Below are 21,384 nucleotides of genomic sequence, written 5' to 3' on the forward strand. Positions count from 1 at the left end.
ACTCGGCTAAAAATGCAAATGTGAACCATAATAAAGTGATATGTAAAATCGCAAACGATGTCACGAATTAAAATGAAATAATTATGCATAATGAAATCGCAATGGAAGCTCAGATATCTCTTCAATTAATTTCAAGCTCACGCCAACTCGTTCCTATTCCAATTTGTGCACATTAAGTAATTAGACGGCACGCAAATGTTAACCTTTTAAATTCGCAAAATAAACATAAACAAATTTGACTTGCATATTCATAAGTTGAGATATCGCTTTCGAGAATAATTTGCGGCGATCAACGTTTATTAAACAATTAGAAGTTTAACCATAAACCGTAAAAAAAAGCCCTTAAAGTGTGCCCAAAGCAGAACCATAAAAAATAGAAACAAAGTTTGCCGAGGGAAATAATAAACTCATTTGAGAACTGGTTAAGCAGACATTTCATGGCTCATTAATGTCAGCTTTGAGTGTTCAGCACAGCGTTGAACTTGTCTCTCTCTATGCTAACATAGTTGCACTTAATTATGCAGTCGCTGTTTTTGTTTTTGTTTTATAAATTTATTAACACTTCACAGAACGGATGTGGATCAATTACTGATTAAATCATTCTTATAATTTCAAATTAACTCAAATTAAAGAACTATTTAAAGTTGATTTGTTTTCTCCGAGTTCATTAGATAAAATGTAAACTTATTGTATAAAATATGTTATCCGAAATATATTTTGGTTCATTTATAGAATAATAGACAGTTTAAAATATAATCTGAAGTACGATTTTCATTATGATCCATTCAAAATATTTGTAATTTAGCAATGATTGAGATATAATCTGAAGAAGCTACTATTGATGCGACTTGAAGAACCTTTACTAAAAGAAACCTAATTAATTATGAAGTCATTGTTGTTTTTATTTTATAAATTTATTAACACTTCACATAACGGATGTGGCTCAATTAATGATTAAATCGAATACAAATCATTCTTACAATTTCAAAGGAAATCGAAATCGAATTAATGCTAGCAAAAGTAAAATAAATAAACACATATATATTTACAAAACGTAAAATGAAATTGCAGCATTCGTAATTAATTAATTATTAGTTTAATGATGATGATAATAGTATCCACTGTGGCGCTGCATGTAGCTAGTTGGCGCAGTTATCGAAGGAGACGCTGCTGCGGCAGTTGGTCCCGGACTGGAGACGAGAGTGTCCAGATAGGAGCGTTGATAGGTGTCCCGATTGGCTTTGCTGGGCGGGAAGGCTTCGCCCTGGTTGAGGGCGGTGAAGGGACTGCGTACGCCGTAGTTGATGATACCCGCATTCTCGTATTTGTAGGGTGTCTTGGTGGTCAGCGGCGTCGTCAGAGCCGGACTGGTGAAGTAAGTTTGAAGTGCATTGGGCGAGGTCTGAGTGGAGTGGACATGCGACTGTGAGTGCTGATTGTAGATGCCATAGTGGAGAATGCTGTTATGAGCAGCGGGTGCTGAGGGAGCCGATGGAGCTGTGGCCAAGGACAACGGAAGCGTGTGCAGAGGACTCTTAATGCCTCCGGTGCGTGCGCCAGACAACTCCAAGCGCACAATGCGATTGTTGAACTCGTTGGCATTCAAATTCTTCAGGAAGAAGCGATGGAACTTCGAGGCTATGGCATAGATAACTCCTGGCTCTGAGCGTGTGGTTGTTATATCTGCCACGAACTGAAGTCTATCGCGATCCTGAGCGAGCACCGACTGCTGATTGGTTGTGGGATTCCACGAAGCAAGCGCCGTCTCAGTCAGTGGACTGAAGATCAAGCTGCTGTCGAAGGGAGAAACTGCCAATCCAATGCCTTGCGATGACTTCTTGCCCACCAACTTCACATCGAGCATTTGTCCGCTGGCCAAAGGCCCAGCACGCAGCACATTCTTGTGCACCGAGAACACACTTGACACAGAGCAGAGAATAAGCTGAGATGAAGAGGAATTGATAGTCAAGTCAACTCACCGATCAGTGGCCAACGGCTGGAAGTAGACGATGCCATTGCGCTCATCGAAGGTCAGACCGACGACGCCGTCCATCAACACAAAGCGATCGTTGTGAATTTCAGACTGGGCAAAGTCCGGATCGGGATACATAGCTGAGGAGGGAAGAGTTTGAGATGTGAGGGAATGCTTAGGAATGAGTTAACTACTAATCAAAAAGAAGTAAGACTCATAAAGGCAAGATTTGAATTAGATAACTATTCATATTTGTTTTGCATTCTCATTCTCATTTCTCATTAATAATATAATAGACAGTTTAAGATATAATCTGACCAAACTATTATCGAAGAGAAGAAAGAAAGCTAATTGAATTTATTTGCTCTTCATTAACAAAACATAAAAGTTAAATGTATAAAATCTATTTGATAAAATATGTAACTCAACTTGTATTTTGATTCATTTAAAATTTTGTAATTTATAAACGATTAAGATATAGCTGAACAAAAATACTATTAATAGAATTAAGAATGTAACTCTGAGAAGCCTGACTATAAGAAACCTGTTCATATTTGTGTCACACAGTAAATATTAAAACTGATTCAATACGCTAGTTGTGGAATATGAATTCTACATTTTCCTGAAGCCTGACTATAAGAAACCTGTTCATATTTTTGTGTCACTTTCCCAAAGTTTAGAAGTAAATATCAAAACTAATTCAATAAGCTAGTTATGGAATATGAATTCTACATTTTTTCATTCAGAAATCCCGGAGCTTTCTCCTTCTGTCTTACCTGGATGCGACAATCTCCAAGTGACATCCTTGCTGCTGTCGTACACAATGATGCCAGGTTCCACGGTGTCCGTGATGTACACAAACACATCGTCGCAGCTCTTGGCCGTCGTCTCATCGATGACCATGTTGGTGAACAAAGTTTCGCCCCTCAGCACCTCGGGTGGGAAATCAATGCGACGCACCACGCGATCCGTATTGAGATCGACCACAAGAATCTTGGGTGGACAGGTGATCTCATAATCCTCCAGAGAACGCGAGACGCCAGCATCGAGTAGCCACAAGCGATTGCAGGAATCGATGCGCAGACGATAAACCGATGTCAAGATGAGATCGCTGCAGTTGAAGTTGGAGCGAGCTGTGTTCGAGAATGACCAATCGGGATAGGCCTGCAGTTGAGGGGATTCCCCAAGCTTGCCCTTGGGCACCCAGTTGACAGTGGAGGAGACGCCAGAGAAGAGTTTCGGCGTCGCTATAAAGATGCGATCGTCAGTCACTGCGATGCCAGTGATCAGCACATTTTGAGGATTGTAAAAGTTCGGATCGCTTGCTTGGGTTGGAGACTCAAAGTTGTAGCTTAAGAGTTTCCATTGCTTGGCCACCTGAAGGCCAGGAGATTGAGCCCAGACTGCAAACTGGCTGCAGAGCAGCAGTCCAAGTAAAGTGGCAAATAATTGCTGCATGGCTGTGGATGAAAGGAAATAAAAGTTGCATGAATGTAGATTAATGTGATTTCTGCAGCTGTTGTTTGATGAGGGTTTAAGTTGTAAATAATTTAATATATTTTATTTAATTGGCTGTGTGATAAAATAAACATAGATATATTTACGTAACAAAATAATTAAATGAATGAAAGACTAAAGAAAATCGATAACTCTGTAACTCGATAACTCTCAAAAACTTAACAAGCTACAGACGAGTGTACTCAATGTAACAGTATATTGATATACCAAATATATTTAGTATTTTCGTATATATTCCAGTGAAGTGGGTGTCGGTTATCTAATAGACAATATACAAAAATATTCCTACTATATTTGGTTTATACTATTACATTTCAAATATACCAAATATATTTCGTATTTTCAGTATATTAAATTTGTATATTTTAAGAACAATTCCGGGTTATCACATAGATAACACACTAAAAAATATTAAAATACGCCTGCTATATTTGGTATATAGATATACTCTTACATTTGAAATATACCATCGAATGCATAATATACCAAATTATCAATCAAAGCTACACTGCGAGTAGCACAAATAAAAAGATGTGATTCATTTATTCAACAAATTTCTCTAACTAACAAAACATTTATTGAATGAATAATATTACATTTAAGATATACCAAATAGAAGAAGAAATAACATAAACAGAATATACCAAATTGTCAAACAAAGCTGCACTATGAGTAGCGGGTATATAAGGATGTGATTCATTTGTGGAACAAATTTCCCCAACTAACAAAAACATTTATAGAATGAATGAATGGCTCATAGTTGTATTCTAAATATTTATAACTTGAATTTAAGTTGTGCTAACAACAATGAATGAATCATCAAATAAATAAAAGACTGACGAAAAGAAAAAATTCCATATTCAAGCGGAATTCGGAGCTGGTTTCAGAGTCAAGTTAAATTATTTTATGAATCAAATTTATATAAATAACAAAGAATTTATTGAATGAATAAATACACTTAAATAAGTTATTAAACCAGTTTAAAATTCCCCTTTGGGAAACAATGTTTAAAAAGCGTTTAAGTGGAGGTTCGAGTATATTAACTAAATTACATGTCTAAAGATAGTCGAGCTTGTTGACGCCCTTTCCCTAGAAAAATATGGATATATAGTACACGACGATGTAAGCTGATTGCACTGGCAATTCCAAATGCAATTTGTGGTGCTGGCATTGTATTTAAATGAGGCAAATGTTTGTGTGTTGATGTTGTTGCCAAGTCAAGTCTAACACTCAATCTGGCATTGTCAACTGGCAAAAACTGCACGAGTATCTGTGAGATACTTTGGAGGTGTGTGGCTTTCGATTTCACAGCTGCAGAGCTGCAATTGCATTTTTTGATTGCGATTAGCTTAAAGGTAAATTAAGAATTGCTTTGCACATGCGCTGTGACAGTTCGTTTTGCTTTTCCGTTTGCTTTTTTTAAATTTTTATCGAACTAATTGCCAAGTTAATCGTATTGACAATTTGATTAATTTTGTTGGCTGTTCAATGAGTCGTATAATTTTAATTAGACAGCCCACTTGATGGAAACAGGTTGTCTCTACAACTCTTTCTTTTGGGAAAATCGATGCGTGATCTCCAGAGATAGCCCCGGTTAATTGAAATTGTAAATTGCATAATTGGCTTAATGTCAAGGCTTGCCAGAGCGACATCATCACATCGTAGCGTAATTTATGTAAGAGCGGAAATTCATACAATTTGTAACAAACGGCGCCCAGCCAACAACTGACATTGGCCAACATCGAATTAGGCCTGTTGCCAGATAATTTATGAGCCGCAAAACCTTTACGAACTGCCACCGCCTTTTGACGACAGACAGTTCCAAGATAATGCCATAACTCTGACAATCTCTTGCCTCTTTTCTCTCTCTTTTCAAAAAAAAAAAAGGTAAACTCTGCCTTTTCGAATTAAACATTTTATGTGTGTGTTTCTATTCACTGCGACGCGTCGCGTCTACGCAATAATGTGCATGGCATTATTATGATTATTATTATTATTGCTATTATCATTGTGATTATCATTACATTGGTTGATGGTTGCGAATAAAACACTTCGTAAACTTGTTTCTTCGCCGGAGCGTAACTGAACAACAACCGAATACAAAAAAAAGGCACAACTCATGTTATAATCTTGTATAATCGGCACTCACAAAAAAGTGTCACAAAATAATGCAATGAAATTTTGAAGTTTGTGGCATGGAAATGCACAGCAAACTGTGAATAGGCATTCATTCAGTCATTATTCATTCATCAGCCGGAACTGAGTCCCACACCTCGAGGGGAACTAAAGCTTGATAAATCACACACTATGCAGCGACTCCCTGGAGAGCATTGCCAATTGATTCACTTGAGAGTCGAGCTCCAAATTGAGTTCAACTATTTTTCGTGTAGTTCACAAGACAGGCAGACAGACATGCAGAGAAGGGAGGGGGAGGGGGGTTGTCTTATCTGCCACATGTTGTTGCCAGCTACATACGTGTTCTCACACACGTTGCACAATGACTGGCAGTCAACAAAGGTTTAATTGCCCCCTCAACTAGAGCAGCGTGCTAAGTGCTTGTCTAGCTATGTCTTTCTTACTATATGTGTGTGTTTACACGTGTGTGTGTGTGTATGTGTGTGGGTGTTGTTGTTAATTAGATCCAGTTTACTTTACGCTCAAGGGTCGCGCGGAAGAGTTTGCTTGATTGACGCGTTGTTGCAACGCATTCGCTGCACACAAATCGAATTTGCAAAAAGCGAACGTGATGCGGTCAGATGCTGTGCTTCCTTATAACCAATTCACACACTCACAGACACACACACACACACACACACACACAGACACACACACACACGAAGAGTAAATGCCAGCAGCTGAAATGTGTTGCACTTTATAACGATGACGATGACGTTAGCCAAAAAATAAAGCAGCTCACGTTGAGTTAACGTAATTAACACAGTTCTTCGTTTGGTAGGTTTTTGGCCAATTAACTTGTTGTTTACTTGTTGCAGCTGCATTTACCCTTGGTTATGGCTAACTTAATTATGGAATATTGTTGCAATCGATTTTGGCGAGAGTCACTTGCCACTGCACTGGCTTAAGCTTCTAAACACACACGCAAGCGATAAATCAATTTTTTAGCCAAAACGCACCACCTTAAAAAACAATTGCGATATCGTATTATTGTGTGTGGAGTTCAAGTTACGAAGTTAAACAACAAAAACAACACCAAAAACAAAAAGCGAACCGCATAACAATTGGCACTTTAACCGTTAAAAGTGCAGCAAAGTTTGGCCCGTGCCTCCTCGGCATTCACGTTCACGTTCGTTGCCTAAGTCTTTTGTTTTGCTCGCTCACAAACGGTTGGCAATTTGTTAGCGGTTAGCGCTTAGCGGTTTTGCGGCTAGAGGTTTTTCCTCTACGCCATTAGCTTACTTTGTGCACCGCCTCGAATATTATTGGTATTCGTATTCGTATTCGCACTCGTATTCACTTCAGTATTCACTCAGTTATTCGTTCAACTCGCTGCTCGACACACGTCCAATCGTTGCGGTTGCCGCTTGCCGACTGCGCCTCGTATCACAATCGCACCGAATTTTATAAGAGTGCCCGATAATATCGAGTGGCACTGTATTCAAAATGCAAATGATGATCGATTCAGGGTTACCCTTTGCTAATCAATTGCCATAAATTACGAGTGTGATTTTTTCCACTGGGAAATTCGCATCGCACTTTCAGTATTCAAATGATAAACCCTGATGATTGCAGCAATTATGAATAAATTTAATTCTATTGTTTAACTTTCTTCTGCAAAGTAATTAACTTTTTTATTTATTTAAACTATTCAAATGACTTTCAAGTTCATTTGTTGCATTATTTATCGTTCAGTTAATCGCTTTTAAATCGACTTTCAAGTTCAGTTTGTCACACGCCATCTCGCAAGTCAATCATGCCCATGGTCATGGCTGTCTGTACAGGGTATACAAATGATAAACGACAGGCGACGAAGCCAAACTGCAATTGCTGACCAAGTCCCACTCTTATACTCAGCGAGCTGCTGACACTTCGATTATTCATACGCTCCGTTGACCAGCGTGAAAAATCACACACTGCAACTTTGTAGCTCTTGAGCTGCATGCGGCATCTTCCGTGTGGTTAGGTGTGTCTGTCTGCTGCTTACGACAAGTTTGCCACAGACAGACAGACAGATTGTTTGGGGCAGGTAATTGGTTGTTACAAGTTCATTAACGCATATCTATCTGCATATTTTTTGGTGTTCGACGAGTTATTTTTAAGCTCAAATTCTGAAAAGCGCATGCCAAATAAAAACTGAGCAATTCGATTAAATAAATTGCAATTGGCTGCCATGTGGTAAACAAGCTTAACATGCTTTGTGTCTGTGTTCTAAATACCCTGCAGTCAATTAAGTTTGTGAAAGGGGAAGTCGATCGAAGCGACTTCGCTGCGGATGTGGAGCATGAGTGTGAGAGTGAGAGTGGAATGTCCAGGGTATCTGCGAAGTAAACAAGTCCAAGAGCTGCGACTTTTTATACCCGGTACCCGTAGGGTAGAAATGTATGAAATGTGTGCAACAGAAGGAAGAAGGCATCTCCGACCCTATCATCTTGCTCCATCCGTAACACCAATTATATCATTTTCTTTTCATTATCACTGGTTATGCTTGCCTGCAGATTACCTTTGTGTGTAGTTCCGATCGGATAAAAATTATAGGCGTTATTTATTTTGTATGGCAACAACGTCAACTTACTACGGACCTTAATTGTTTTGGATGGCCAACTCGTATATTTTGCACTTTATGGTATATTTTGAATGTTTTACTATATCAATGTACCAAATATAGCCTTTGGTATATTTTTGATATTTTGTGTCATATCAAATTGGTATATTTTAGGAACAATCTAGTACATTTCGCACTCAATGGCATACTTCGAATGCAATAGAATCTCAACATACCTAATATGGCATTCGGTACATTTTTAATGTTTATGTGATATACTATTTGGTATATTTTATGCAAAATCTGGTATATAGTACACTTTATGACATGTTTTGAATGCAATACTATATCAATATAGCAAATGGAGAATTTTGCATATTTTCAGTATTTTTGTGATATATTCATTTGGTATATTTTAGGAACAATCCAGTATATTTTGCATTCTATGGTATATTTTAACTGTACTAAATCAATATATCAAACGCAGTCTTTGGTATATTTTGCAGTACTTTTGCGGTATATTAATATGGTATATTTTAAAATTGATACCGCAATGTTCAAAATGTGTAGCGGGTATTCCAAAGTCAAGCACACTCGCTCTTAGCTTTCTCACTTGTTTTTGTTCTAAATTATGCGCCGCCAAAAATGTTAAACCAGTTTAAGATGTTTTCGTGGAGAGTGAGAGAGTATTGACATTTCAACAAAAATCATCTGGAATAATTATTGTTTAATGAAAGCGTGGCACAGCATTTTTTGCAGTTTGCATTTGCCTTTTTACATTTCACATTTCACATTTTGATATGTAATCAGCGTATGCGTAATAAATCTAACCAGTTATTGGATATTGTAATTAATGATTAACGTAATTTGCATATCGACAATATTGGCAATTGACAATCTCGAAAAAGTGTTGAGGCTTCTGTACGAACAACTTGTAGTTAGAGTTTATCTTGATAGACGTAAACAATATAATTAAACTGCTGTTAATTTGTTTTATCGGCTAATTAATAAAACACATACAAAATTTGCGCGTCAATTTAATAATTATTTTCCACTCGGTTCTAATCGCCTTTTAACGCCCTTCAAAGATTTGCAATCTGATGCGAACACTGACAGCTTAATACCCTTATTAATGTCTCTACACTAACGAGTCTGGATTGTTAACCTGGAAAGCAGGTGCAAGAGCTCAGACAGCTGGACTGCAACTAGATTTCATAATAGTCGCGGATATACAAGACTTCGATTGAGTTCGAGTTTATTTCTATGTGGCCAACTGACTTTGTTGCATAGTGAAAGCCTTAAAACAGACAGACGCAGAGACACAGAGATAGAGACAGGGACAACAACTTGTTTCTTGGCCCAAAAATATGATAACAAAACTGGAAAGTAAAAGGTATTCGTTTTAATTATTTGCAGTGAGTGTTCTGCGGAAAACAATAAAAACAACTACACACAGAATTGGCCAATTGAAATATGTGAAAAGTCTTTTCGGTTAGGCCAAAAAGGGGTTATGCAAAAAGCAATTGCAGCCACCGCAACAACAACAGCAGCACACAACGCGAGCAACGAGCGACTGACAGCGACATTTAAACTGGTTTGCGGCCAGAATTAGCCAAGTCGCAAGTAGCAGGCAGCTCTTTAGGACTTTTGTGGGGCATGTGGCATAAAGAGTATACATTGTATGCTTTAACGAGTGTGGAGCTGAATGAATCACTTTCCGACTTAGAAAAGTTCATCTCGCGACATTTTAATTGGTCAGTTTTACGATCTGTTAAATGTTTTAATTCCGGCCATCGTTAAACTCAAGAGGCATTCACTTTTTTGCGTTGCGTGTTACCAACTCTCCTCGTCTTAATTGGAGTATTTTTGGCGGGTGCCACGATCGACTAATTATGCATTATCGATGTGGATACTTAATGGCGCCGGTTCTAACACACCCTGGCAAAAATATTCGAAACAAAAGTGAAGGTTAGCTGTCCACTCTCGAATGATATAATACGGGTACGAGTACAGCAAAGGCAAGATGCCTGAAATCATATTATGAGCATTATGTCACATGCTCTTTGCACTTGACCACGATTATGACTACGATTACAATTGCGACACGCGATCTGCAAGTGAAATGGAGACATGGATACATTATTACGATATGCTTCAAGTGAGCGTGGGTGGCTTTGCCTAGAGGCAGACTCAGACTCAGAGTCAGAGTTGTCCATAGTTGGATCAGTTTTCCTTTCACAGCGAACCACAGAAATGCCTCGAAAAGCAGCTCATTAGCTGTTTTGTATTTCGAAAGTAACCAATTTAAAGCGAAACCCAATCCAAATCTGGGCAAGCCAATATGTACGATATGCTCTTGCATATCCACACAGCACTTGAAGATTAATCGTCGCTAACACTCACTTACTACTCACACTCACACTCACAGTGTTTACTCGCTTCCACCTATCGTATTTCCCCCCCTTCTTCTTCGTCTTCTTCTTCAGCTTTTGCGAAATACACTTTAAATATGCGACCGTTTTAAATTTACTTATTTCAGTTTCGTTTGCGAATACCCTATGGATAGTATTGAAAGGGGGATTATAGATTACGGTTTACTCGGAATAAGATTCTAAGACAGTTTGATAAAGTTACCTTCTTATCATAAGTTATTTTCAGAATTGTTTTTAGAATCTTATTCCGTACAAAACACAGCAGAAAAGAAGTGCCTTCTTCTTAGGATTGCTTTGAATCTCATAAACCAAAGTCTATATTCACGCTTTCAAAAAAGAAGATTTAATAGATGAATTGCTAAATATTTTAAAAAGTCCTGAATATTTTTAATATTATATTATGAAATATTACATGTTCCCATACTAAACTTAAAATTTATCTGCGGTTAAAATACTTAAAAAAGTTGTGTACTTAGCATCCAATAGGGTTGAAAGGGTGACAATCTGGTATATTTTGTAATCTATGGTATATTTTTTAATGAATCAATATAAACAAATATAGTCCTCGATGCATTTTAAAATTTTTGCGGTATATTAATTTGGTATATGTTATTATACGAATTATACCACACTGATTGGCTTTTATTCAAAATGGGTCGCGGGACGCACACTTGATTGTAGTTTTCTTTTTTATTTGTTTCCTATTTATATGATTTAACTTCAACTAAATAGTCATCGAAAAGGCTATAATAAAATCAGTATTATTAAAGGAACTTTAAGTCTACGTTAATAGAATTAAAGGAACTTTAAGTCTATTAATAGTTATGAATTATTACTTTATAATTAAAGTAATTTTAAGTTTATTCTCAAAATTTCAAAACGATCCCCTCATATCAAGGCAAGTTATTTAAAATCAGACGCTTGCTAGAAATTGCAGGGTATCTGAAGGTCTTACCCTGTCTGCAACTGCATTCTCACATGTTTTTGCTCTGTTTTCTTGTCCGTCTGTCTGCATTCTCCACATGCTCGCAGCTTGTCTTCATTATCGCTTCATCATGCTGCCTTTGGAGTTGCTGTTGCCATTGCTGTGGTTGCTGTTGTTGTTGTTGTTGTTGTCGCTGCTTTTGCTGCTTGTCATTGCCTCATTTCATTCTGCATTCTGCGCGCAGTAATGCGATGTTAATGGAATCAGATCGCCACAAACGTTTTCGGCCACCCATTTGAAGTGAGGTTTGTTGGTCACTTTGTTGACAGCTGTTTCATTGACGGCAACAATGTATGTGTTGTATGTGTTATGGGTTGGCAAGGTCGCATTGGCGTTGCGCATTGTAAGGTAAACACTTTGGGTTGCCTTTTATGCGCTTGATAATTCAAAATGCCAAATTGAGTTAAAAAACTCAATTAACTAATAAGCATCGCTTAGAACAACGCCCCCTCCGCTTAATGTGCGGCCTTAAAGTGCTAGCTCCCAAGATTGCACACAAAAGAGCGCCATTTAACCAATTTTTACCAATTAGATCTATGTGCTTTGAAGGCTCCACCTCCGCAGAAGGTGTGGCGGACAGACAGACGGACAGACAGACAGACAGACAGACAGACAGACGGACAGTCGGATAGACAGCCATCCGGTTTTCCAACTTACCATGCTGCATTGTACTTTCAGTTTCAGCAGATTTCCAGACTCACAGCACGAACTCAGACTTCAGACTTGAGACTTGGTAACAGCCGGATAATCAATACTCTGAACTCTGCACACACACACACTTACACACACACACAGTAATACATCGAAGCTATTTGTGGTCAGTTTGCACACTCCTTTTGGCCACCATAAATCAGACCAAAGACAGACTTATACTTATATAAACTTCAACTATAAATATGTGTAGATACAAAAGTATCTGTGAGTGTATTTCTATTCTCTTCGATGAAGGCCAGCAACGCCGTAACGACTGACACCGCTGGCCCACACACTAGGAGGAGGTCAAAGAGGGGAATGCAGAGAGCAGTTGCATTATTCTCTTTTTCTCGCTTTGCAAACACTTATCAACAACCTCTGCATACACTTATCGAAATCATAACACAACGCGCTACAGTTTGCGAATTTGAATACTTAATTAAATTTGAATAACCTAATAAGCGTATAATTTGAAGATACATTTACGCTTTATTTAAGCATCATTTATTTGATTAATATACCTTGAATATCGTACATAATTACAGTAGTTTAGCTGCACAACAAATTGTATCTGTTAGATACTTTAGCATCTGCTGCCGCTTTTGTACTAAGCCACAAATACTTAAGGTAGGGCATCAACCTATCAAAAGTGAAAGTCATATTCATCAATAGCATTTACACACGCTCTTAGTACACTCACATACACACACTCGCACACCTCTCTGCAATTTGCATTTACAACCGATATACCCGCTTGGTGAGGGTAAAAGGTAATATTTATCATACTGCATTTAGATCACGATCACATGGCAAACCGGCTGCACTTTTACCAAGCCAAACTATTCACTTCACACATATTTGACTAAACGAAATCACACACACACAAGTTGAGAACTGCACCAAATCGATTTGCATCGTATCGAATTTCGTTGCTCGATATTTTGTAGAGCTTATTACAATTTGTTAAAAATACTTTGTTGCATTTACAGATAAGAGCAACTTTTTACTGGTTTTGACATTTGAGAAGTGCTCCAAATTTTATAAAGATAGAAATATAATATACAATTGATTAAGATTCTTGTAAAATAATTTGTTGCATTTACAGACAGGAGCAAGTTTTTACTGTTTATACCCGCTGACAGCATTTGTTATGTTTGCACACAGATCAAGTTTGTTTCAAATTTTTGCCACGTCCCCTTCCGCCCCTGCAAATTTAAAAAAACGAATAAGAAGCGTAATTTTAAAGGTGTATATAATAATAACTATAGTATTTATGAGTCCTGAAAATTTGATTGCGATCAGATAAAAATTGTGGAAGGTATTAAAGAAATACTTTTGCATGGGCAAAAATGCCCACTTACTAGGGGTCTTAGTTGCTTTGGCTGACAATCTGGTATATTGCGCCGTCTATGGTATATTTTGAATGTGTAGTATTAGTATTTTTTGTAGTATTTTCGGTATATTTTGAAAATAATACCGCGATATTTTGCTTTTATTCAAAATGGATAGCTGGTATCTCACAGTCGAGCACACTCGACTGTAGCTTTCTAACTTGTTTTGACTTTTGAGAAGTGCTTCAAATTGTATAACGATACAAAAATAATTAACTTAAATAACAACCCGTTGATTAAGATTCATGTGAAAAATTTGATGCATTTGAGTGACAGTCCAAACTTTTTGAAACTTGCTCCAAATTGTATAATAATATATTTGAATCGCATAGAAATTATAATTTAATAATTATAATGTTCATTAAGATCCATATACTATTTTTGACACACAAGTTGAGAACTGCCCCAAATTACATAATGATTGAAATTTATTTGTGACGGACGGAAATTATAATTTACTACTCGATCAAGTTGATTAATATTTATTAAAAATACTTTATTTCACTTTTATGTCTGTCGTAAGTATTTACTTCTTTTGTTTTTGGAAAATCTATCAATTTGATCAAGAAAACACTTACAAGAAATTTGCTTAAAATTGTGAAACATTTGTATTTAAATAATTTATGGTGTTGCAGACAATAATTTATTACATTTGATAACATGTTGAAAACTGCTCCAAATTATTTAACGATTCAAATATAATTGCGTCTCATAGAAAACGTAATTAAATAATTTCTAGAGTTGATTAACATTCAATAAAAATAATTGTCGCAAGTATTTACTTCTTTTGCCCCAATCCAATTTGTAGCGTATGAAACTAATATTAAAATATTTTATTAATTTGATCAAGATTATTATTATTATTGCTCCAAATTGTATATCACATTAAATTTGTCGCTAAATAATTTATGATGTTGCAGACAATAATTTATTACATTTAATAAAATAAATGCAAGCAAGTTAACGAGTCAAATATAATAAAGTAATTAAATAATTGTTGCAAGTATTTACTTCTTTTTCTCCAATCTGATTTGCAGCGTATCAAACATATTTTTAAATATTTTATCAGTTTGATCATGAAAGCTCCTACATGAAAATTGCTCAAAGTTGTATAACACATTAAATGTGTATTTAAATAATTTATGATGTTGCAGACAATAATTTATTCCACTTTTCTGACATGCGACACTATTTATTACATTTAACTAAATAAATACAAACAAGTTAACGATTCAAATATTATTGGTCCGCATAAAAAATGTAATTGATTAACATTCAAAAAAAATAATTGTCGCATGTATTTTTACTTTTTTTAGCATAGCATACGAAACATATATTTAAATATTTTATCAATTTGATCAAGAAAAAGGCTCCAAATTGTATAACACATTAAATTTGTAATAAAATAATTTATGATGTTGCAGACAATAATTTATTACATTTGATAAAATAAATTCAAACAAGTTGAAAACGTCGCCAAATTATTTAACTATTTAAATATAATTGCGTCACATAGAAAGTGATTAACAATTAATAAACCTAATTGTCGACTTTTATTGCAACCGAAACATTTTCCTATCATTGACAAACTAGTAGTTGAGGAATGCTCAAAATTATATAATAATAAACATCTATTTGCATTGAAGTAAAATTTAATAATTCATATACATGATTAAGACTCATTGAAAAGACTTTTTTGCCAGACAAATCAATTTACTATTTTTGACTAAAAGAAATTCACAATTTGAGAACTGCTCGAAATAATAAAATCATATAAATAAAATTGTATTGTATTCGTAATTAACGATTCATTAAAAACGCTTTGTCACCTTTTACTATATTTAACACACCAGTTGAGGAATGCCACAAATTAATTTGCACCATATCGAATTTCCATAATCTGCACCACATTGAATTTATAATTCAATAATTAATAGTGGTGTAAAAAATACTTTGTTGCCATCTATGACAACCTACACTGTTCACTATGCTCGACAAAATAAAAAACAAGTTGAAAACAGCTCCAACAAGTATACAAGCAAAACAAAAAAAAAAAAAAATAAATTTACATCTCATGTAATCCAAAATTTTTATTATTTATAGATGTTAAGTTTCATTTGCAATACTTTGTTGCGCTTTATGAAAGCTTGATTTACGCACAAAATTTAAAGCCGACCGCTGTTTTTCTTGAAGTTCGTTGCCAAATTCAAATGACACAATTCGAAGTGGTTTAATAAAAATATCCAGTTGTGCTCCTTGGATTTGGATTTTAGTTAGTGCTTTAGATCTACTGGTTGGTCTTTATGTATCCACTTTTCACTCTGTTTTTTTGCTTCTAAAGTTACTATTTCAACACTTTTAATGTGAAGTGCATAAAATGTTGTTTTTGATTTCTCGAATTCTTCGATGAAGTTTCAACATATACTAAATTATATGTTGATCTTACTGAATGGTAGTTTATAACATACTGTTTTCATTCTGATATTTATTTTGTATTATTTTATTCATTTTTTTCAGTGATATGTAGATTTTACTTAATATGCATTGACAAGTCAAAGAAGTGGTTTAAAAGAAGTAGGAAAGTCGAGTATGCTCGGCTGTGAGCATTTACATTACGTTATACATTTTAATAAATACCAAATTAATATACCACCAAAGGCTACATTAGGTATATTGATATACTTGTAGTACTACCTTCAAAATATACTGTCGTTACTGGTTCTTAGTTGGTTTGGTTGACCAGCTGGTATATTTTGTACTCTATGGTATATTTGGAAGTTAATAGTTATAGTTATCGATAATAAACTTCGATAATAGACTTTGGTATATTTTAGTATTTTCAGTATATTAATTTGGTCTACATTTAGAATAACACCGTACTGTTTTGCTTTTAGCTTTCTTTCTTCTTCAGAGACATAATTGATAATTGATAGTTTTTTTTACAGGGTATCTTCTAAGCTGTGACTCTTTGCTGCTGCAGCACACGCACCTGTAATCAATTCAATTACATTTTGGCAAATAGTAACATAAAGGTATCTCTTGCATCTCGTCCGAGATGTGGCAATAGATATCCCGCTGAGTACTTAATGTTTCCATGGAGCCCACGAAGCTGTCAAATGTTTCAGATCACTTTTTGTAGAGCACGCAATTTGCATTTTTTTCTAGTTTTCCCCCTAGTGGTTTATTTATTTTCTTTGCTTAAAATCTGGTTTAGTTTTCCTCTGCTCTGGCTGCCATTTTCCTATAGACCTGGGTGGGGCATTGAATGGAGTTCGTTACGAGCCGAACCAAGATAAAGAGCTATAAATCATTACCGCTGTCGCTTACTTATTTGACAGACTGTATAGAAATATATATATATTTATGGAGCAGCCAACAGTCAGAGAGTGAGATTGGCGATAAAAAGTAAACCTGTGTCGGGTCTGTAACTAAACAAACACTAAAACAAAAACAGCAATGAAGAATGATAATAACAAATCTTTGCCGTGGGTCAAGTCATGAATTGAAAATTAGCATAGGTAATTAGATAATAACCACTGTGCCCCCAGGGCTCCCTTGAGACGCAGACCTTGCTCACTTGACCAGTTGACCAGTTGACCAGCAGTTGGTCACTTCTCCACTTGAAGCGAGGGCGTGTCTCGCTCTCAGTTGTCGCTCGCATGTCAGCACTTAAGCAACCTCTTCAACGGGTTCCCAGGGCAGCTCTATTGCTAACCTTGGGTGCCACTCTCGTCTCTGCTTTCGGCATCAATCTGATGCAGTTGCCCGAAGAAGACAAGTCGCAGGTGGCCTGCACTTTGGCGCTGCTTCGCAAGTACTTCTCTTATAGTGAAGCCATGTCTGGCTCTGTGATGTGTGTCAGCATTCTCTCCTCAAATCGTGAGGTGCAGCAGCGTCTTCTACAAGCGCTCAACGAGCACCCGGATCATCCCTGGACCCTGTTGACCACCAGGGCAGAGGAGAAGCACAAGACTCAAGCGGAGCTCATGGAAATGCACGAGAAGCCACAGTGTTATTTCCTAATCGTTGGCAATCTGGATGACGAAGACATCGAGGAGACCTTCAACAATTGGAAGCGAATGCTCAACTGGAATCCATTTGCACAGTTTGTCGTCTTTCTGGCTACGGTGGAGGAGACGGACGAGGAGATGACGGATCTGATGGTCGAATTGATGCTGACATTCATGAACAACAAGCTGTACAATGTGAATGTGATTGGACAGAACGAGGAAACGAGTTTCTTCTTTGCCAAGACGGTGTTTCCCTATCATCCGGACAACAATTGTGGCAATCGTGTCATAGCCATCGACATGCTGGATGCATGTAGCTATGAGGGGGATGGAGAGGAAGAGGAGGAGGAGGATGAAGACGAGGAAGAGGAAGGGGCTGAGGAAGGGGCTGAGGAAGGGGCTGAGGAAGGAGCTGAGGAAGGGGCTGAGGAAGGGACTGAGGAAGGGGCTGAGGAAGGGGCTGAGGAAGGGGCTGAGGAAGGGGCTGAGGAAGGGGCTGAGGAAGGGGCTGAGGAGGAAGGAAATGGTGATGGTGAAAGTGACGGGAAGGAAGCAGAGCAGGAGGAGAATACAGGCGAGGAGGAGCCGGAGAAGGAAGAAACTGGTGATGAAGAGACCCCTGAGCAGGAGGAGAATGTTGATGAAGAGGAGGCTGAACAGGATGAAAATATTAATGAAGGTGAGGCGCAGCAGGACACGAATGTAGAGGAAGAGGAGACAGAGCAGGAAGGGAATATAGAGGAGGATGAGCAGAAGCAGGAGGAAAATGCAGACGGAGGGGTGACGGAGAAGGAAAGTAACGTTAATGAAGAGGCAGTTGAGCAAGAAGTGAACGTAAACGAACAACCGGAGCAGGAGGAAAATGCAGACAATGAGGAAGGGAAGCAGGAGAATAATGTTAGCGAAGACGAGATGGAGCAGGGGAAGAATGCAGATGAGAATAGGAAGGGCCAAGAGGAGAATGCAGACGAAGAAAATGTAGAAGAAGAGGTGGCGCAGCATGATCATAATTCTGACGAAATTGAGGAAGGCGAAGACAACACTACAGGTAATGTGGACTATGCTACATCTGGGGAAGGAAACGCTCCTTTTGCTAGGGATGAACTCCCCGACTGGGACTCTGAAAGTGCCAGAGTGACTATAGGAGACGTTGAGATCGAAGAATTTACACGCGGTAGGTTCGAGGACAAATTCCCTCATGATCTCAGCGGTTGTCCCATCAGAGCGGCCTACCGCGGTCCCTGGGAGCCTTACATCTTCTCCACCAGCAGTCAGAGTGAGGTAGAAGTCGAAGCTGCAACCAAGCCGCCACCCGACGCCGAAACGCAGTACGGGGACGAAACCGAAACCGAAGGGACAACAGCAGCCAATGACAGCGATAACAACGCCGATGGTTATTCCGATGGTTATGCCACCAGCTACGACGAGAGCTACAGCGAGGTGGAGGAGTACAACAATGTGGAGAACGTCGATCAGGTGGACGATAATGTGGCCCAGAAGATCACGCTGACTGGCCTAGAGTATCAGCTGGTGCAGACGATTGCTCAGCGACTGCATGTGAACATTGACTTCAACATGCAGAGCAGCAATGTGTTTCATCTGTTTCAACAGCTTATTGAAGGGTAAGTGCAATGGGGCGTATACATAACAGATTAAGATAAGATCAATTAGATCACAATGCAAAAGATATGGCTTAAGATATAACAAATAATTGCTCTTTATTGGCATTTTATTCTGAGGCTCAATTTCTTATTTAGGTAAAGGTAAAATTTAGATCTTATATTTTAGATATTTTCGCAAAGCAAAATTCTTGCTTTACCATTACTCATTTTAAGATTGAAATAATTGTTTTAAACTTGGTTTTTATACAAAAGAATTCTCAAATTTAGTAACTTCATTTTTGATTTAAGATGGATTTTTGATTGCTACGCTTAGTGTAATAAATTAATTCTACTTTACAGTCAAATCGATGTGATTGTTGGCGGCATCGACGAAGATCCCAGCATCAGTCAGGTGGTGTCCAGCTCCACATCGTATCTGCAGGATGAGCTCACCTGGTGCGTGGCCAGAGCGAAGCGTCACCACAGCTTCTTCAACTTCTTGGCTGGCTTCAAAACCAACTCCTTGCTGCTGCTGCTGCTCTTCATCATCGTTAGCTCTTTGTCTGTGCTTGCGGCTCAAAAGGTTTCCAGGTTTCGCCTCAAGAGTTTGGCAAACTTTCCAACAATTTTCATGCGCATGTTCGGCATCCTCTTGACCCAGGCAATCAATGTGAATGCGCTTTCATTGCCGCTGGTGTTGCGTATGCTCCTCGGACTCGCCTTCTACATGGGCTTCTTCTTTAGCAACACCTATCAGAGCTTCTTGATAAGCACATTGACCACACCCACAACCCAAACGCAGATCAGTCATCTGCATGAGATCTACGAAAATCGCATGACCATCATGGTGAGCTCTGAGAATGTGCGACACTTGGATAAGGACGGCGAGGTCAGTTACCCAACGAACTATCAAAGTATTTTTCTATTAATTATCTATGTTTAGACCTTCAAGTATATACGCGAAAAGTTCGAGATCTGCTACAACATTGTGGACTGCCTGAATAATGCTGCAGATAACGAGCACATTGCTGTCGCCGTGTCTCGACAACACGCTTTCTACAATGCCAGAATCCAGCGAGACAAACTTTACTGCTTCGATCGTCGTGAATCTCTTTACGTTTATCCCGTTGTCATGTTGCTTCCTCGGAAGTTTCAGTTGCTGCGACAAATCAATGCGATTATTCAGAATGTCATCGAATCGGGTCACATGCAGAAATGGTCACGAGACTTGGACATGGTTCGAGTCATACACGAGAAGATCGCACGTGCCCAGGAGGATGTCTTCAAATCGCTGACTCTCGCCCAGTTCCATGGCGCCTTTGCTTTTGCCAGCGCTTTGTTGTTGCTCGCCAGCTGCGTCTTTCTGCTGGAATGTTTCATCTATTGGTTGGTGGTCAAGCGACGATCACGTCTCAAGCCTCTGCGGTGTCTGCATCGTCGCTTGCGCTGAGTCGCCATCGCTGCACATTACGCATACGCCCGGTGTTGTCGCTCGCATTGGGAGCAAATAAATTGTAGTATATACTTAAATGCATATGCAATATATGTATTTAGTTTTTCATATTTTCTTGGCACATTATTCAATTTAAAAATACAGAATTGCAATATGCCGTGGAATGCACAGCAGCGTTGCCGTTGCGGCTGCTTGTCATAATCCAAGCAGTTGTCGACGTGCCACAGTGACCACTCGCTAAGCACAACACTTTAGAATTAATTGGCAGCACTTTGCAAAGAATGAAAGTAGTGATTACATACTTGAAACTTATTTATTTCCTCAAGTATTTAATATGCTTTGAACTAAAAATGAACACAAAAATATTTATTATTTATTTCTTTACAATTTTAAGATTTTTTTTCACCACAAATTAGTTCTAAAACATTAGTTTTATAAATACAGTTTTAATTTATAATATTTCTTGAGATATTCATTATTACTTAAACCACAAATAAATTGGCTTTATAATAAATTCGGTAAAATTTAACTATTTTTTACATATTCAATATACTTTGAACCAATAAATATTTATTATTTATTTCTTTTAACATTTAAGATTCTTTTCAT

At 37.7% G+C, this 21,384-nt stretch overlaps 2 protein-coding genes across 2 annotated transcripts; one reads left to right on the forward strand and one right to left on the reverse strand.

The window, feature by feature from the left end:
• Nucleotides 1-1,021: 1,021 nt before the first annotated feature.
• LOC133837636 (major royal jelly protein 1) lies at nucleotides 1,022-7,044 on the reverse strand. Its single transcript, XM_062268474.1, has 4 exons — nucleotides 6,908-7,044; nucleotides 2,749-3,432; nucleotides 1,980-2,112; nucleotides 1,022-1,919 (listed from the first exon to the last, which is right to left on the reverse strand). Exons 2-4 carry the CDS (start codon nucleotides 3,428-3,430, stop codon nucleotides 1,097-1,099), a joined length of 1,638 nt encoding a protein of 545 aa, XP_062124458.1. The 5' UTR covers nucleotides 3,431-3,432; nucleotides 6,908-7,044; the 3' UTR covers nucleotides 1,022-1,096.
• Nucleotides 7,045-17,362: 10,318 nt separating this feature from the next.
• On the forward strand, nucleotides 17,363-21,034 carry LOC133836837 (uncharacterized). Its single transcript, XM_062267425.1, has 3 exons — nucleotides 17,363-19,343; nucleotides 19,683-20,211; nucleotides 20,266-21,034. Exons 1-3 carry the CDS (start codon nucleotides 17,371-17,373, stop codon nucleotides 20,770-20,772), a joined length of 3,009 nt encoding a protein of 1,002 aa, XP_062123409.1. The 5' UTR covers nucleotides 17,363-17,370; the 3' UTR covers nucleotides 20,773-21,034.
• The last annotated feature ends 350 nt before the right edge of the window (nucleotides 21,035-21,384 follow it).

This window comes from Drosophila sulfurigaster, chromosome 2R (genome assembly GCF_023558435.1).
Source record: "Drosophila sulfurigaster albostrigata strain 15112-1811.04 chromosome 2R, ASM2355843v2, whole genome shotgun sequence".
NCBI lineage: Eukaryota > Metazoa > Arthropoda > Insecta > Diptera > Drosophilidae > Drosophila > Drosophila sulfurigaster.

What these genes read in the sequence shown, in the direction of transcription:
- LOC133836837 (XM_062267425.1), top strand. Translation starts at nt 17,371, where the DNA reads ATGTCAGCACTTAAGCAACCTCTTCAACGGGTTCCCAGGGCAGCTCTA. An exon ending in TTTCAACAGCTTATTGAAGG is followed by an intron (nt 19,344 to 19,682) that starts GTAAGTGCAATG and finishes TCTACTTTACAG; the next exon opens with TCAAATCGATGTGATTGTTG. An exon ending in ACTTGGATAAGGACGGCGAG is followed by an intron (nt 20,212 to 20,265) that starts GTCAGTTACCCA and finishes ATCTATGTTTAG; the next exon opens with ACCTTCAAGTATATACGCGA.
- LOC133837636 (XM_062268474.1), bottom strand. Translation starts at nt 3,430, where the DNA reads ATGCAGCAATTATTTGCCACTTTACTTGGACTGCTGCTCTGCAGCCAG. An exon ending in TTGGAGATTGTCGCATCCAG is followed by an intron (nt 2,113 to 2,748) that starts GTAAGACAGAAG and finishes TTCCCTCCTCAG; the next exon opens with CTATGTATCCCGATCCGGAC. An exon ending in CAGCCGTTGGCCACTGATCG is followed by an intron (nt 1,920 to 1,979) that starts GTGAGTTGACTT and finishes CTCTGTGTCAAG; the next exon opens with TGTGTTCTCGGTGCACAAGA.